Consider the following 19,031-nt stretch of genomic DNA (forward strand, 5'->3'; position numbering starts at 1 on the left):
CCCACTTTGCCTGCTTTCCCCAGTATTTCTGCAAAGTGCATTTTCTTTTTTTAAGAGAGTAAATGCTTGGTGTTTTTTTCCCTTGTGCTCCTGGCCCGCAGTTCCCACTGATTAGCGAGTTTGGAGAGGAGCACATCTTCCCAGCCTATGACTCCAAGGAGGCTTCTCTTCTGAAAAGCGAGAAAGCCAACCTCCAGCAGCAGCTGAATCAATTCCAGCGCGAGGTGAGCAGGGCTTCCCGACATACTTGGAAAGCAGCTTTTAAAGAGCGAAAGCACTTGACTTGGCCATCTTGGCTCGTGGCTTTTTGTGTTATTGTCTGTAACAGTAAGGCATACGGGACGATCGCCTTGTGGATCGCGGCGCGTTGCTCAAGGACATGTGCCTGCAAATTTAGTTATTAAATTCCTTTTGCCAGCTTGGTACCCCAACGAAATCACAGGCAAGGGCACAGTACTATATTAAGAGCCACAGAAAATACTGAAAGGCATACAGCAGTGACAAAGATGTATTTATAAGACGAGGCAACTTTTTATTTCAAGTGTACGTTTCAGCAAGGTTTACAAAGATCCATAATAGCACAAGAATCATATTAAAGAATGCTCTAAGCAGCTGGCAAATATCATTACACTTGGAAAACGTACATCTCAGCAAGGCTTACAAAAAAAACTATTATTATTATTATTATTATTATTATTATTGATAATGCTCTAAGCAGCTGATGACAGGCTTCTGGATAGCATCCTGTTTGAGAAAATCTTCTCCAGATGATAACACCTGAAGTTCTCACAAATGGGAGGACTTCAGGAATGGCTGTCTCTCCAAAGAAATTACTCTATTCCAATGCAAGGATCCAAAATTTTGGGCAGGGTTTTTTCTTTTTCATTTTTTGTGTTTGCCAGCTTGCTACCCCACTCCTGTTGTGACCAGCTCCCCTCTCCCAAAACACGCAGAGAAGTGAAAAGAGCATAGCAGAGGTTGTGCTACTTGGGAAAGACCCCCGGAGAGGACGAGCCTTAGAGTGTGGTGGGAAGGCAGGGACCTTTCAGTCCTCACAACTGCCTTCTTGGAGCAAGACCTACTGGGAAGAGCTTCTGGGATCACTAGGCCTGTGCTGTTTTGGTTTCTGGAATAAAGAGTTTCCACTGACACCAGATTTTCCTTTGCTTGCTGAGCTACGCTTGATTTCAGCTCCTGACACTGGTGTGCGGAGGGACTGGCTGCCTCCCCACATCAGCGGCCCAGGAAGTCTTCCAACCCCAAAGGAAACATTATCTTAGTGGGGCAGCACTTGCCATGTGGAACTTCCTGCCTGTTGATGTCCCTACCTTCACTGTACTGTTTTGGATGCTTGCTAAAAACTCACTTCTTTTTCAGCAAGCCTGTTCCAACACAGGACTTGTTTTTATTGGGCTCATCTTTGCTTTCAGTGTGGAGAACTGAACTTAAGACTGGGGGAAATGGGGAACTGAAATTGGCAGTTCTCAGCAACCTTCAGGTCCCAGGTAGCTTGGCCACACAGCTCCTAAATGTGCTGCTATTTCTGCAGCTTCACGGAGAAAGAGTTTGCTGGAGTGTGTGTGAACCAGTGCTGAAGTGAGTCGTTCACACTACATATTTCCCTATTTAGGGGGAAGGAGTGGACAAACTTTGCCCAATGCACCTCTTTAATTCCACTGCAGTTTCGTGGCAAAGGGGGGAGAACACACTTTACTGTTCCAACTCCCAGAAGTTCCATAGCACAGAACAGGTCCTAGCAGCAAAGGACAGGCAGGAAGATAGGGTTTCACATGTCTCAAAGCACACCTTCAAACTAGGTGAGGCTGGCCTAGTTTGCACGATCAGGTCCCTGCTTAATAAGCCACAATATGCATGAGCTGCCTACATGGAGATTCTCTGCAGCAGCTTTCCTCCCTCCGCACTTTTGCATGAGAGACTGAGCAAACCAGGACCCAGCTGTTAGCCATAGTTTCCCATTATGTGCAAACTCAGAAACTATGGTTAATGGCTTGCAAACTACAAATTACCTGCCGTTTTGCAGGTGCACAGAATGGGTTAATTTTTGGATCCTGGCTTGTTCAGCCACTTACACGAAGGGCGGAGGAACGTGGCTGAAAAAGGATTGCTTGCAGTTGCACACCGCTCATTCATATTTGATGGACGCTCCTCAAATGACACATGTATCTGGCTCTAAATTCAGTGTGGCTTATTTCCCCTCTGACTCGTGCTTCAGGTGGGCTGCCGGCTTTGTTTTGTTTTCAACTACCTACACAGTTATCAGCTCAGCTGTTGGTTTGGCACCCACCCCCTCCCATCCATAGCCATATAAAAAACTTAAATCTACGCTGAGAAAGGCTGTGTGGCTTTATGATCGACACAAGGGCCAGCCTATCAGCTCTGTGCATTGTAGCCTTGCTCTCAGAAAGTTCGTTTCACGATTGATTCCCAGGGCTGGCAGGCCAGGTCTGTGCAGATCTGATCCGAGCCAGGTTACCCGTGAGCTTAATCTGGGGCAGGAGATGGTAATGAATATCTAAAAAGGCAATGAGCGTGCTGTCGCCTTGTCTCCAGCCTTAGTGATCAGGCAGTTCCAGGATCATATGTTGCTTGCTGCTGCTGCTGCTGAGCCATGATTTCCGCCTTTTTTCTTCCCCTCCACCCCCGCCCACCAGCTGCAGAAAAGCAAGGAGAGGGAAGAACAGCTGGGTGAGATGATCCAAGCCTATGAGAAGCTGTGTGTGGAGAAGACTGACCTTGAGTCGGAGCTGGGGCAGATGGTGGGTTTCATTTAGCATTCTGGCCGGATGCAAGGCATGCTGTAAGCCTCCTTTGCATGTACCTGTTAGCATGACGTGTCTGTAAAATGAGATGGGGCTCATGTTTTGTAGCTGTTCTGGCTTGCAGCACAGCTTTGCTGCTGCTGCTGCTGCTGCACACTTCTGTTTCGAAACAAAGATTTGGAGAATCTGCAAGATGTCCAACCCGGGGAGTTCAGTTTCTGATCAGAAGGAACTTTTTCTCATTTCAGCTGTTCTGGCATCAGGTGGCAGGTTTCTTGGGCAGTAAGAAAGGCTTTTGCTTTCCCTGATTTTATGATAAGTTTTTAATTTGTGTTTTCCCTCTCCCCATAAAACAATCCGCCATGATTCTTAAGAGTGGAGTGGTAGAAGACTGAAAAAATAAAAATGTTGACTTTGGGTCACATTAATCATCCATTTGGACACGCCTCTTATGCTCCACTTACAGTCAGCCAGAGTTTGCTGGGAAGTTCTAGGAGAGGCATGGTCTTTTGACAGGAATGATCATGGAATTTAGGAAGATAAGTTGCCTACCACTAAACCACGGAGCCTATTGGGCTTGCCGATCAGAAGGTCAGCAGTTTGAATCCCTGTGACAGAGTGAGTTCCCGTTGCTCTGTCCCAGCTCCTGCCAACCTAGCAGTTCAAAAGCACACCAGTTCAAGTAGATAAATAGGTACCGCTGTGGTGAGAAGGTAAATGGCGTTTCCATGTGCTTTGGTTTCCGTCACGGTGTCCCGTTGCACCAGAAGCGGTTTAGTCATGCTGGCCACATGACCCGGAAAGCTGTCTGTGGACAAATGCCAGCCCCTTCAACCTGAAAGTGAGAAGAGCGCTGCAACCCCATAGTCGCCTTTGACTGGACTTAACCATCCAGGGTTCCTTTACCTTTTACATACACTGGCAGTGGTGCTGCAGGGTACCAGATCAGGAGTCTCTTTCAGCTCTACTTGGAGAAGCTGGGGATTGAACCTGCGACCTTCTGCATGCAGTTCAGATGCTCTGCCACCGAGCTACAGGCTATGCAGTAGATTTGTCCTGAAAGAAGGCATATACCCTATTTTTCTGTGTATAAGACTAGGTTTTTTCCCTAAAAAATGATGTCTTATACACGGATAGTGCCGAGGGTGGACTGGCGATTGGTTGTTGCCCCCAAAATAGTGGGAGTCTTATACATGGGGGCGTCTTATAGACAGAAAAATACAGTAAGTTTTTGAAACAGATTTTCAGCTTCTGCAAGTAGGTCCTTATGCAGTACTTGAGCTTCTAGCTAGTGTTGCTTCCAAGCACAAAAAACAAACAAACAGCTAATTTCCTTAGCCTCACGGCAATTTGTTATTTGTGAAAGTACTCTAGCAAAGGACGTAACAGTTTCCCTTCCTGGGTCACAATCATCTAACTTCTGGAAGCTCATTAGTAGGTGAGGTAGCCATCCCGGCTTATTTGTCCTATCGTGTATTGATCAAGGCAAACTGCCTCTGGATAAGGAAGTCCAGTCAATGTTTGCCATTCTTGGCTAATACCCAGGAAGGTATTAAAAGAGTTTAAAAGGCTCTCTACAGTACTACAGGTTAAGAAGGCAAAAGGGCAGAATAGGGAGGGGAAATTGAAAATTGAAGCTTGCTTTTAAAAAGTGAGCAAGAAGAATAATAATAGGAAAATGAGGTTTGAGAACTAGAGTCAGGGTAAAACAAAAAGTGAATCTTGTTTAACAGCATAAATAGAGAAGAAAGAGACAGAGGAGGCAAGCAGGTAGAATAGCAAGATAAAAGAATTAGGGTCCCCCGCCCTTTGATCTGATCAGCTAAGCTGTGGGAGAGCCAGTTAGTTGGTTCAGGGTGCCAAAAGGAAGGAGAAGCTGATGGCGATCAAAGCAGAATTGGGTGTGAAGATTTCAGAGCCAGGAGGATGGGAAATTGGCCTCAAAACCGGGAGCTGTCTAATCTTTTTCATCAGTTGGCTTAGTGGCAGCTCATTGTCAAGACTTCTGTGCACCAAAGTTAAAGACACCGCCTTCTTCTTTGTCGTCTTTGTCTTCTTTTTCTCTTTCTCCATTCCGGCCTTGTTCCTCTACAGAGAGCTCTTGTTGAGACACATCTGAATCGTATCCGAAGCTTAGAGCAACAGCTGAGGCAGAGAGATGGCGGCTCGTTCCAGAATCTCAACTCTCAGCTGCAAAATCAAGAAGTCCAGTATCTGTCGCTTCATGGGAGCCACGGTGATTTTTAAAAAATAATAATTCTAGTCTGGCAATTCCCTATTCCTTGTAGTCACCTCTGTGCTCTTCCCAGTTCTGAAATTTGACAGGACATTTGTGTCTTATATTGCATGAATTGGGAGGGAGGGTTGTAAATTTAACTCTGAAGGAAGGCTGATGATGTGGTGTGTCTACTTACTAAAATCATGGACTTGGGATGTCTCGGATTCAGATTTCACCTCAGCCATGAATTGACCAGCATGCTTTAGGCTGAATATTGTTCCTCAGCCGCAACTGCTCATATGCAAAATGGGTAATAAACAGCCATAATTAAGGTTGCGGTGTTTTATTTCCAGGGTAGACTTTTAAATTTCATTTGTCAGAACTGAACCACTCAACTGCAGCTTGTCTCAGAGTTACTAAGGCCTGAGAGTCCTCCCATTGGCATCAGCCACCATAATCAGTGGTCAAGGATGATGGGAGTTGTAGTCCCAATGACATTGTGATGTTGGCTACCCCTGGTTTAATTGACCAGTCAATTTGATTCATCAGTTCAGTAACGTTTAAATTGAATAAACAGGTGCCCCCAAGAAATCAGGCAGCCAGTTAACAATTTGTCAAACATTCAGATAGGAAGCATCATCTTAAAACAGGGGTTCCTTTTCTCCCCTCAGTGTGAATGGAAATGTTCTTGCTATGATTTTGCTCATCTATGACTATCAGGCCGTAGACAAAAGGAGGCCGGCCGCAGTTCAGGGGTCTAGTTCAAGAGAACCAGAGGCAGTTGACATGAATGAAGCCAAGCTAGTGGTCAAGTTCTGGATGGAGGGTAGACCAGGTCCAATGCGTTGCTCACACTGAGGAGCTGACTTGGATGTGGCCTGGTAGGTCTCCATTGACCTCTGCTGATCACAGGGTGCCCTTAACTACAGAGGCCCAAATCTACCTCCAGAATGCTCTTGTTAATTGAGGTTTGCTAGGCCCTGTTGCTTTGATGTTTTTAGGAGGCTAGTAAAATCCTGGTTGTTTAAAAAGGTCTTTGGCTGAATTTATTTTTAAAGTTATTTTAATTTTTTGACTGCTGCCCCCAGGTATTGTGAATTATTATGATGTCTGTGTGGTGACCTTTTTATTTTTTGGTTTGTTAGCTGCCTTGGGTTCCTTTTGTAAGTAGGGCAGGATATAAAATTGTCCAAATAAATGATCAGTACGTTGGCCCCTTACACATTGCGTCATCTAAAAACGGCATAAGTGCACTTTTTTGTCTCATGGTGACTATTTTCACTCCTGTGCAAATTGACGCAGGTTTAATTGATTAATTTATATTCCTTGGCTTAGCTAAGAGTCTTAATAAGAATACAAGGATTCATACTGTAAATAATAGTCATGTACATGCCTACCTGGAAGTAAATCCCATTTAACTTGCTTTTGAGTAGTCATACACAGGATTTTGCTTTCAAAACAATATGCGTTAAGTGTTTTGAACTCTTAAAATGTGCTTTATAAATGAAAAGTGTCAATATTAATAAATATTCAAGAAAGGTAGACTACCATGAATGTGGAAGGGGAATTGTGTGAACCAATGATTGTTTTGCACGCAGTTCCCTTCCTGGATCAAAGTGCTAGGATTGTCCGTTTGTAGGCGTAAATACACACAAGAAAACTAGATTCCCACTGATTAACTATTTCTAATCAGGGATAAGTGGCTGGATGAATTGCAGACTGCACTAGCTAGTCCCAGAATGTCCTGCGGTACATTTCCAGGGGCCTGGAAAAACAGTCAATGCATTTACGCCCAGAGGCAAGAACCTAATTAATCAGGCTGGCATAATCTACTTTGTCGATTCTCTCTCTCTGTGTGTAAATGTGGGATTTATTTGTTTTGAGACACAGGCTTTGTTTCTGCCCAGTAGATGGCACTGTGATTCTTGTTTTCTTCGTACAGTACATGAAATAGCGTCCGTTTTCAAAAGGTTGCAGAATAAACTTTAGCCCCCCCCCCCAGTAGAGCTTTAAAATGAATTTCCCACGGTTGGCCAAGGTTGCAAGGTAGTGGTTTGTGTGTGTGTGTGAGAGAGAGAGAAAAATTAATTTAAAAATTAGCAAAGAAATAAAAACACAGGAAGGAGAAAGAAATGAAGGAGGAGGACGCATCTTCCAGCAGATGCAATAACAATCAGCACATCAACATTTAAGTTGATATAAGCCATTCCAATTCCCAGGAATATTATTATGTATCTATTATTATTATGTATTTTTTATTGCATTTATATTCCACCTTTTTCTCCAAGGAGTTCAAGGTCAAATAATAATAATAAATTTTATTTATACCCCGCCCTCCCCAGCCAAGACCAGGCTCAGGGCGGCTAACACCCGATATAAAAACAAATTGATTTAAATACAACTTAAAAACAAGGTTAAAATACAACATTAAAATACAGCTTCATTTCAATGGAAAACTCAAATCAAAAACTTTTTTGGGGATGAAAACGTCAAGTCTTCACCAAGGCTAACTATCCAGACTGGTCCTACATGGGCCAGAAAAAAGCCAGGGAAGTCCCCAAATAGGAATTCCATCACAGAAGGAGAAAGGGGGGGGGGGAAAGGACATGGTTCTTCACCTCCTCAGCTAATTCTCACAACAACCCTGTGAGGTACCGGTAGGTTAAGCTGAGAAGCAGGGACTAGCTACAGCATTACCCAGTGAGCTTCATGGCCAAGTGCCTGTTTTTAATGGAAGATGTTTTTCAAGAATATGGTGCCACAGAACATTTTAACACGTGTCAAAATTTTTTTTAAAAAATGTTGCTCAAGACTTCCTGCAACTCCAGCTGTGAGGAATTGTCAATGAAATGGCTGCTTGTGGCAGCTTCGTTTGACCACTTCGCAGTAATGTGAAAATATCACTCACCTAAGCTTAGACCTCTTGGCCTTAGAAGGGGAAAAAAAGATTTATAGCCATTGCAGAACAGTTTAAACACCAAATTTGTTTTTTTCCAGGGGACAGTCAAAGCCAGACTCATTTTTCCCAGCATGGCATAGCTTTATTTTTAAAAAAACACAAACAAAATAGTCTGTGCAAGACCACCCCAATCCCAGAATACGCATTTGGAGCAATTTCTTTAAAAGAATGAACAGGCCAGGCGTCCATTATTGAAACGAGCTCATTTTTCCTCATTGTAACAATATTGGGCAAAGATAACACAATGATTTTACCTGTATTTCTTGTTACTAAGATTAATTAGAGACTCTGCGGCTTTCATTAAGGTTTGTTTATTCATTTGCACTATTTGTATGCTGCCCTATAATGTCTCTGAGCGTCCTAAAATAAAGTAAAAAACGGGGGGGGGGGGACAAATTACCGGTAAATACAAAATAAAACATGAACCAGTCAAAAGCTATGTAAATATAACAAAGACAAACCTCACTGCACCCCCTAAAGTTAAAACGCAGATATAATAATAATAATAATAATAATAATAATAATAATTTATTTATACCTTGCCCATCTGGCTGGGTTTCCCCAGTCACTCTGGGCAGCTCCCAATAGAATAATAATACAGTGGTACTTTGGGTTACATACGCTTCAGGTTACATACGCTTCAGGTTACAGCCTCCACCAACCCAGAAATATTACCTTGAGTTAAGAACTTTGCTTCAGGATGAGAACAGAAATCGTACTGCGGTGGTAGCGCTAGGCCCCATTAGCTAAAGTGGTGCTTCAGGTTAAGAACAGTTTCAGGTTAAGAACAGATTTCCAGAACGAATTAAGTTCTTAACCCGAGGTACCATAACAACAACAACAACAACAACAACAACAACAAAGCAACCAAACATCAGACATTAAAAATGTCCCTAATACAGTGCTGCCTTCAGATGTCTTATAAAAGTCTAATAGTTGATTATTTCCTTGACATCTGATGGGAGGGCTTTCCACAGGGTGGGCGCTACTACCAAGAAGGCCCTCTGCCACCCCACAGGGAGGGAACTGCCAGAAGGCCCTCGGAGCTGGACCTCAGTGTCCAGGCTGAACGATGGGGGTGGAGATGCTCCTTTGGGTATTCTGGAGCAATACAGGTGACCTAAGTTCTTTAAAAGCCCCAGCTGAACAGAAAAGTCTCCCCTTGACCCTGGCAAGAGCACAAAGATGGCACTAGGAGGGCCTTCCAGGAACACAGCTCCATAACTGGGGTACCACTCCTAAAAAAAGCAGTCGCCCACTTCTGTTCATTTGATGGGGCCGCTCAGCTGGGCTTCTGAAGAGGCAGGTACGAGAGAGTAGCAGGGTACACACACTATAATAGGGTTTTTACTTATTACTTGCGTTGAGAACTTTCCAAACTGTGGTAGCTTCGCCCTAGAAGCCTGCTCACCCCTTTGCTACACTTTCCCCGTTAACTTATTTCCTCTCGCATCTCCCACCCAACCCTTGTCTGCCTCTCGTATTTCCTAGTGCTGGATTGCTCGATGAACTGGCAGAGCCCCAGGGGCCTCGAACAGGTGGAGGGGCTGGAGGTGCAGAGGCTGGAAGTGGAGCTGGAGGAGACAAGGCAGGAAGTCCAGAATTCGCAGCACCGGGAAGAGCAGCTGAAGGCCGAGTGCGAGAGGCTGCAGGCGGAGGTGAAGCAGCTGCAAGAGACACGGGCTCAGGTAAATTTAAAGCCGGTTGGGAGAATGCGATGCGGTGGAGATATAAAGGGTGCAAATTCTAGAATGGCCTCTGCCAGTGTGGTGTAGTGGTTAAGAGCGGTAGACTCATAATCTGGTGAACCGGGTTCGATTCCCTGCTCCTCCACATGCAGCTGCTGGGTGACCTTGGGCCAGTCAAACTTCTCTGAGGTCTCTCAGCCCCACTCACCTCACAGAGTGTTTGTTGTGGGGCAGGAAGGGAAAGGAGAATATTAGCTGCTTTGAGACTCCTTTGTGTAGCGATAAAGCGGGATATCAAATCCAAACTCCTCTTCTTCCGCGACTCTGGAACTGCTTATTTACATGGGAGACTGTGGCAAACTGAGGAACAAAAATGTATTTTGAAATACATGCAAGGTGTGACCGTAAAGTTCGGCGAACGGTCCCGGAAATCGGACAGCGAGAAATATTCGAACATATAATCGGCATTGGAAACCCACGAAACGGTCACAGTTGTGTACGGAGATGAAGCTGTAACTCGAAAGACAGTGTGCGAGTGGTTTAACCGTTTCCGTGAAGGACGGCAAACCATCGAGGATGACCCTCAGTCTGGCAGACCGTTGACGAGCAGAATGGCGGCAAATGTCGACAGGGTTCGTGAGTTATTGATGCGGAATCGGCGTTTGTCCGTCCAAATGATGGCAGAAGAATTGCATATTCTGCATGAAATCGTTACTGAGTTGTCCCACCCTCCATATTCTCCCGATCTGGCCCCACCGGATTTCTTTCTTTTTCCAAAACTGAAATCTGCACCGAAAGGGCACAGATTTTCCAACATTTCACACGTCCAAGCTGCTGTGACGAGGGAACTGAAAGCAGTACGAAAAGAGGACTTCTCCAGAAGTTTCCAACAGTTCTACGAACGTTGTCAATGGTGTGTTGTATCAGAGGGGGCCTACTTTGAAGGCCTGTGAGGCATGTATGTTCGAATATTTTTCGCTGTCTCATTTTTGTGACCATTCACCGAATTTTCCAGTCACACTTTGTAATTCCTAACAGACAATCTTCGGGAGCATGTATACTACAGGCCTAGGCTTGTGTACAGACCGTACGTTTAAAGCACATTTCCCTCCACTCCTCAGTGACTCCTGGGAACTGAAGTGCGTTAAGGATGCTGGCAATGGTCGCTCTGAGGGATCAACTACAGTTCCTGGGGTTCTTTAGGGAGAAATATGTTTTAAGTGTGTGATCTGTACACAGCTTCCAAACATATTTTGGATGTTTGGGGCTCCTGGAAAATCTCAGAGATGGTGGCTTTGTGAGGGGTGAAATCTCTGTGGGAACTTTTCAAGCCCTCATAGGACCAGAGATTCCATGGTGCTGTGGGAACGTCAAGACCAGATGACTCAGTCCATAGCACTGGTGTGGTTTTGTCGTGGGCTGCGAGACCTGTGACATCGGAAGCTTACCTTAACACCTTTCAGTTAATAGGCAGCTAGCTTGTGATAAAGATCGGTTCACAGCAACATAGTATATGGTGTATATTTTGTACATATTGCTGAGAATGCAGGGTTTGGGTTTCAAGAATGAAAACAGTTGCCCTGACTACAAAACAACAATAACAACAATGATCTATATAGGAATAGAGATAGACTTTCATTTTACAGAGTCCAGAAATACAGATCAGTGACAGTTTTATATTGCCACTCGCACAGATATGTGTGTCAACATGAAAGCAGGATGTTGTTAAATTTAATAAAAATTATTGCTGTTGCTAAAATAATATATGGTTTCTGGATTGATTGCACAGTACTCATTCGAGACAAGTGGACTGGTAAAAGTACAGCTGTTTCCGTTTAGTAGGCTTTGCAGTTTTCTCAAGGTAGCCACAAGCTTACCTTTCTGTGGTGTGCTGTGACAAGAACAAGGCAAATTGTTGAGAAAGGGAGATGAAACCAACACTGTATGTAATATGAGGGGAGTCAGACTGAGTATGGATTCAGAAAGCCCATAGCTTCACCCTGGCCAAGGACAAATTTAGATTTTAAAAATCTGAAGAAGATTACTGACAGTTAAATTATGCAGTAACCTAGGGTTTCCCAAACGGGGGTCTCCGGCCATTTTCGGACTACAATTCCCATCAGCCCTGATCACCAAGCTAAGGATGATAGGAGTTGTAGTCCAAAAACAGCTTTGTGAAACCCTGGGCTACTGAATGATTTAACTGGGCTACTGGCTTGTGTAGTCTGAAAACCCACACTCTGGCTCTGCTTGCTTTTATACACTTCCTATAGTGCAATTATTTAATCGCCATCTAAGTCAGTTTTGTCTTTGCATTATTATTGTGAGATGCTTTTTGGGGCCTTATGATGAACAGGCCAGATTAAGATGACTTTTAACAAATAAAGACACTTTGCTTAATATATTCCAGTTGCAGAACACATCTCCCAGTCAAGGGGCCCCTCTGTTTGGATTATTATTATGGAAGTGTGAGGTTGCGCTTGTTTCTTTCTGCTCTCCCACCCTATTATAACAGGGATTGTCTTAATGTTTCCTAGGACCTTGCAACAAGTCAGTCGGAGAGGGACATGGCATGGGTGAAGAAAGTTGGAGATGACCAGTAAGTGTCAATTCATATCAATGGGTGTTTTAAGTTTGGTGGGGTTGAATTCCTTGGGCCCCCTCCAGACACCTATTCTGTTGCAGCTGTATGCTGCAGCAACACACTCCAGTCACAATAGCAGTGCATTCAATAATACTGAATTTGTTTTGCTTTGCGAGTTGTTCTGTGACGCTTTCCCAATGGAAAGTCAGGTCAGCGAGGCCTTGGGACCTTGGGAGCCAATACCTGACCCGGCTAACCTGCCTTGAACTTGCTCATCAACAGTTAGCACCAGGAAAGCAAACTGAGCAGCCACAAAGCTGGCCATAGTCCTTCCCACTATGGAGAGATGTATTGAATTTCAATTGAAACGGCAGTAATGATTGCCAAATGCGCTTCTATGCGTATAAATTAGCTCATGCAATTTTTACACAAAACTGTGTCATCTTTTTGGCGGTATATTTTGTTTCAGGGATAGTAAGGATAAGTGACCGCCCTACTTGCACCTCGCCACAAGAGCTTTTCAATAAGGAGCCAGCTGTGTCTTAAATATATATATTTCTAATATTGTATATTAGAAATATTGTCTATTGGTCCTCACCCTGCACTTAGCTGTCCCTTGTGGCTTCTAGAGGCTGTCAGCATGTGACAGCAGCCACAGCCCAGGAAACGGCTTTGACTGACTGGCTAAACCAGGTGAGGGTAGCCAATGGGTCTCAAGCCCTTGTTGAGGTGGGGCTTCCACTGCATGCGAAGACAGGCTCCGGCGTATTGAGTGGATGAGATCAATAGTGGGTCCAATGGTCTGGAAGGTGATTTCTGCACTTGCTGTAATGGGAAGTGAGGGGTAGATGGGGCTCATCAAACTGGGAAGGTAGCCCATCTAGGAAGAAGGAAAACTCTAATCCTAAACCTCCCACTGCTTTGTGGGATATATTTGGGAGCAAAAAAGGCTAAGTAAGGCCTACAGAAATCCAGAGTGGAGTCCCTAAGTCGGTTGGATGGCGCCTTGTACGCCTCCTTCCAGCAACTCAGGCAGCCAAGCAGGTGCCAAACATATTGCTCTGCTTTCCTTTGGGGTAGATCAGTGAGGCCAAGAAGGGAGTCTTATTGTCTGGGCAGCCCAGGGGCAGTCACTTTGGTGCTGCTAATGCAGTGGGGTGACTTAACCCCCAGAGGTGCACTCCATTGTCTCTCAAGCCAGATGGATCCCAACAACAAGACGGTATATAAAATCATAAGGATGTCATCATGCTACAGTTCACTTGGCCACAGGCAGGTGGCACTGTGAACTATAGTTTGGCAAGCTGCTGGGCCATCCAGGGGAGGGGGAGAGATCCAAAGAATGGAGGTGTGGACAGGCAAGTGGCCCAGGTGGGACAAGGGATGTATAGCGAGATCCGAGGGTTGTTGTTGTTTTGGCGACGTATAAAGGGAGAGGAAGGGTGTTGGCAAGCAGTGGCGTAACCCCTAGCATGTATATATTTAGAAAGTTTTTATCCTATCTTTCTGCCTGACAGTAAGTCTCCAAGATGGCTGAGAATAAATTAATACATAATATTTTTTTTGTGTATGGCAGTGGTCACAGATGAAGGCTGGTTATTGGGGGGGAGGGCAGCAGGGAGGGAATGAGGATGTAAAATGATGGCTCCCCAGGCCATAGTCTCTGGATTTAATGGTCTAACGGGGGAGGCTCTCTTTATATGGTGATGTGCCTTACTTTTCTTGATGCAAAAGATGGGAAACCATTCCTCCTCTATTGGGGGCCTTCCCTCTGAGGGTCCGGCTCCGAGGGCCTTCTGGCAGTTCCCTCACTGTGAGAAGTGAGGCTACAGGGAACCAGGCAGAGGGCCTTCTCGGCAGTGGCACCCGCCCTGTGGAACTCCCTCCCATCAGATGTCAAGGGAATAAACAACTATCTGACTTTTAGAAGACATCTGAAGGCAACCTTGTTTAGGAAAGTTTTTAATGTTCGATGTTTTATTGTGTTTTTAATATTCTGTTGGGAGCCCCCCAGAGTGGCTGGGGAACCTCAGCCAGATGGGCGGGGTATAAATAATAAATTATTATTATTATTATTATCCCTCTCTCTCTGTTGAATGGGGCACTGGGCGTCACTGGTGAGATTGTGCTGGAGACAGAACACGTGGCAATGTGTGCACAGACTAACACAGGGCAATCCCTCTGGAAATCTGGACAAGTTGCAATATTGTTGGAAATAATGCCCCCCACCCCCTGGTATTAGATCCTCCCTTTTGTGGCTAGAGAACCAAGCAAAATGGAAACCCATATAGAGGGCAGAAGAGCCCGTGTTTTTTAAATTAAGTATACATTTTAGCAGCTCCTATGGCAAACGTTTGGTGGTGGAAGAGGTTTGGGGAGATGTGAGGGTTTTGGCTTTTGCTTTCTTGAAAAAAACAAAAAATCTGGCATTTCGATTTGCATGTTCTTTTTAATTAATTGAGGTTTGAGGGAGGAGGAGGGGGAGAGGGGTTGCAGAAAGGGGGTGTGAAGTGTGAATTAAAAATGTGTCAAAGGGAGCCGATGTGACACCTACCTCCGCTCTTTATTTGTGCTGAGTGAGAAAAGAGGCCTCTGAGCCATAGATCTGTTTGAACTCTGCAAGGAGGCACAGAAGGAGAGAGGGGACCATGGTTCTGAATAAACAGTAAGTGTATTGCTTCCACTGATCACCTCCTCTGTAAAACAAGAACTGCTTAGTCACCGTCCTGACTCAGCTGAAATCCAGCCAAGACTATTGTCTGGTGGCTAAGAATCATTTTTTATTCTCCGCTCTTCCGGTCATTTCCCTTTACTGGGTCTCGCAGCAGCAGGTTGCGGTTCATCTCCCTCCTAAGGTTCCCTTGGTGCCTTAGCATTTGTGACATCCAGCATATTAACAGGAGCATTAATGGGCTGGTAACACTGTTTTTGAGCTTGCTGTTTCAAATTTGTGACTCTGTCCCCCCTCAACATAGCAGCTCAAGAGCATATCCCAGTAGCTTTTACCTCGAACTCTACCCCCGGCAAATCACTAACAAGATGTGCCTTGAGAGAGGAGGTTGGGGGTCCATTTTTTCAGTGCACTTCTTCTCTCTTCCTCTCCTCAGAAAAAGAACCGAGTGTAAAGAGATGTGGCAAGAAAGCTAGAGTGGCAGTTTTGTTTGCTGCAGAGTGGTAATGAGGGTGGCCTTATTATAATGATGTGAGAGGGCAAGGACTCAGAGAGAGAGAGAGAGAGAGAGAGAGAGAGAGAGAGAGAGAGAGAGAGATGATGGGAAGGCCCAGGGCTGGATTTAGGTTTGATGAGGCCCTAACTCCTTGGGTAGGCAAACTAAGGCCCAGGGAATCCGGCCCATGGCCGGTCCGGGAATCAGCATGTTTTTACATGAGTAGAATGTGTCCTTTTATTTAAAATGCATCTCTGGGTTATTTGTGGGGCATAGGAATTTGTTCATTTCCCCCCCCCCATATAGTCCGCCCCCCACAAGGTCTGAGGGACAGTGGACCGGGCCCCTGCTGAAAAAGTTTGCTGACCCCTGCCCCAACCTACTGAAGGTAATGGGGCCCTTTATATGTCCAGCTGTCCTTTGTCAACAACAAATTGTTGCTGTTTTTTGTGTTGAATATATGCTATATGGTAATTTATGGAACTAATAGGTATCTAAAGCCATTTGCCACTGTTGCTGTATGTTTTTTATCTTATATTTTGGAAATGTACATCCAGGTTTTTTTTCCTTTAATTTTTTTTGGGGGGCCCCCAAGAGAGTGGGGCCCTAAGCTATAGCTTGTTTAGCTTATACGTAAATCCGGCACTGGGAAGGCCATAAGAACATAGTGAAAAAGGACCCGAGGGGCAAGGAGGAAGAAGAGGGAGCAAGGGAAAGGGATGGTGTTGGGAAGACACTGGTGCCCTCTGTTCATACTGGCCCTCTTACCTTGCCTGCGTCAAATTCCACATCTAATAAATGTAAGAAGAGTGCATATAATTAGCCGGTTGTTTTGGGTAAATGCTGAAAGTGCTTCACTTGCGCTCTTAGCTCGGTACAGTCGTCTGAGGCGAGGCAGAATTTGCACAGCTGCCTTGGTATCTATGGAATCCACTCCCACAAGAGGTAGTGATGCCCATCACCTTTAGAAGAGGATTAGACAAATTCCTGGGGAATAAGGCTGTGTCAGTGGCTACTTGTCACAATGGCCACGTTCCGCCTCCACATTCAAAGGTGGGATGCCTGTGAATGCCAGTCACCGGGGATTACAAGTGAGGAGAGTGCCGTTGTGCTGGGGTCCTGGCTTGCGGCCTTCCAATAGGTATCTGGTAGGCCACTGTAGGAATAGGATGCTGGACTAGACGGGTCTTTGGCCTGATCCTGCAGCAGCTATTCTTATGTTCTTAATTAGGTTTATTCTGTTTGCGGGGGAGGGCGCCAGGAACAAGGAGCAAAATGAAGCCGAGAGAACAATTTGTCACCCAGTTCGCTGTTGAAAAAAGATTTGTACGGGGGACTTCCAGCACATGGCATGCATGTTTAACAGCCTTGATAAGACCATTGGTGTCTGGCATAACCTCATCTCCCTTGCATTGATCTCTTTTCTCCCTCCCCATCCCCAATTATTTGTTGAACTTCTCCAGTGACTAAAGCATTAATATAACTGATGGGAAATCTTTATTTACAAGATGAAAAAAGTTTGGATCATCCAGCAGCCTCTTCATTCTGCAGTTTCTCCCTACTCTGCAGTATCTTAATTCGTTTTAACTGCTCCAGAATAGGCAGTGAATTCTCAGATGTTTTGGTGCTTTGCTAGAATAATTTTGAGGCAACTACCACAACCTTCTTCAAAAAAGGATGGGGCCTTCTAATTAAACCTGAGGCAGTCTAAAACAGCATAAGAAGTCTTCAACTTTGCCTCACTGCAAACTGCTGTTCTGGTTTTGCAGGATGTCATTTCTTCCATTACAGTGGTACCTCAGGTTACATACGCTTCAGGTTACATACGCTTCAGGTTACAGACTCCACTAACCCAAAATTAGTGCTTCAGGTTAAGAACTTTGCTTCAGGATGAGAACAGAAATCATGCTCCGGCAGTGCAGCAGCAGCAGGAGGCCCCATTAGCTAAAGTGGTGCTTCAGGTTAAGAACAGTTTCAGGTTATGTACAGACCTCCGGAACGAATTAAGTACCTAACCTGAGGTACCACTGTACAGATGCTGTTTCGAAACAGCCCAAATGCTGTTTTGTAAGGCACCTGAATGAAATCTCAGTTCTTTCCAAATTCTTGGTTTAGCTTGTGAAGGAAAACTGGGAGGACACGGCAGGCAGCAAGTGCATACCGATAAATTTGTATACGCCCCATTTCACCATGAACTGTGAAAGATTCTACTTTTCAGGGAAGAGGTGCTTTTGACTGACAAATATCTCAGAGACCTGGCAAGTGCACAGACCAAACAATGCTTGCCCACTTCCCCTTTCCCCTGTGTGTTTATAGAAGAAGCTGAGCAGAACATTTGTTCGAGGTCTTCATTATTTCCCCCTGTTCTTTTATTTGTGCCCCTGGTGAGCACCTGAAACCGCACAGCAGATCAGTTGCAATTAATTTTGTCACAGGAATTTATTGTTGTTGTCGCTTAACGCTTATAAAGCACCTCAAAATTCCCATGCATCATACATGAATGCAAAAGCTGAGCTGGTCCCTGCCTGCACGTTCGCAATCTGGATACAAGATACCAGAGGTGCCAACTTGAATAAAATATTGGGGGGGGGGCTAGGTAGGTCCCACCCCACATAATTGATCGCTTAATGTGCTGCACACACACTATTCAAATGGCAATGCCCATCAACTTTGGTGGGGTCTGGCCCCCTCAAATATTTTATCGAGGGGCCCAAAGGCCCCTCGGCCCCTAGGAGTTGCCTCCTGTGCAAGATACAAAAGGAAAAAGAATGAGGAGGGAAGAGGGAAGTAAGCGCTCGAGTGAGCAGCTGCTCCTTCACTGATTGGTGGAGAAATCCCCAGGGCAGTTTACAAAATTAAATTAAAATTTCAATAGAAAGCATTAAAAACTACAGAATCAAAGCAGCAGGATCTTAAAAGAGCAGTGTAAGAACATGGATCTGAAAACTTTGGGGGGGGGGGGCAAGCTTTATTGAAAAATGTAAAAACATTGACCAAACATAAAGTGTCATCTTCCAAGACATAAATACAAAACAAAACCAAAAACCCATAAAGATAAAAGCAGTTTAGATGGAAAGGCCTGATAAAATAACAGGTCTTTCCCTGCTTCTGAAATGACATGAGTGTAGGTGCTGGATGAGCCTTCCTAAGGAAGGCTTTCTACATTGGGGGCATCAAAAGTGTGAAAGTCCTTTCCCTGGAAACTGCCACATGCCACACGACGGGAGAATTCAGAGCTTCTGATCCCCTGGATCACTGAGAGAACCACAGGATCACTTTTAGCATTCTTAGGACAGCTTTCAGTTTGCGCAGTTTTAAGTTCAGCTCAGTAGCTGATTCCCTAACTTATACAGTGGTACCTCGGGTTAAGAACTTAATTTGTTCTGAAGGTCCGTTCTTAACCTGAAACTGTTCTTAACCTGAAGCACCACTTTAGCTAATGGGGCCTCCTGCTGCCGCCGCGCCACCAGAGCACGATTTCTGCTCTCATCCTGAAACAAAGTTCTTAACCTGAGGTACTATTTCTGGGTTAGCGGAGTCTGTAGCCTGAAGCACCTGTAACCCGAGGTACCACTGTACTGGGAGAATTTGACATCGTTATAGGTATTGTCTCTTCCTCCTTCCCCCCTTTGAAC

General features: G+C 44.9%; 1 protein-coding gene and 1 long non-coding RNA gene across 4 annotated transcripts in view; one reads left to right on the forward strand and one right to left on the reverse strand.

Annotated features, from left to right (window-relative positions):
* LOC309517882 overlaps positions 1–19,031 on the reverse strand; it is a 255,439-nt gene that overhangs the window by 156,137 nt on the left and 80,271 nt on the right. The window lies entirely within an intron of this gene.
* The window catches only part of TBKBP1 (TBK1 binding protein 1), a 65,537-nt gene that overhangs the window by 15,485 nt on the left and 31,021 nt on the right, over positions 1–19,031 (forward strand). For all 3 annotated transcript variants that reach the window (XR_014213256.1, XM_082197280.1, XM_082197281.1), the window contains exons 3-7: positions 102–224; positions 2,673–2,777; positions 4,875–5,016; positions 9,449–9,645; positions 12,183–12,244. Coding sequence is in view for 2 of the 3 variants with exons in the window: in XM_082197280.1 (XP_082053406.1) it covers positions 102–224; positions 2,673–2,777; positions 4,875–5,016; positions 9,449–9,645; positions 12,183–12,244 (629 nt within the window). In the remaining variant the exon portion in view is untranslated. The remainder of the gene's footprint in view (positions 1–101; positions 225–2,672; positions 2,778–4,874; positions 5,017–9,448; positions 9,646–12,182; positions 12,245–19,031) is intronic.

Source organism: Podarcis vaucheri, assembly GCF_965113315.1.
Source record: "Podarcis vaucheri genome assembly, chromosome: 13".
Taxonomy (NCBI): Eukaryota; Metazoa; Chordata; class Lepidosauria; order Squamata; family Lacertidae; genus Podarcis; species Podarcis vaucheri.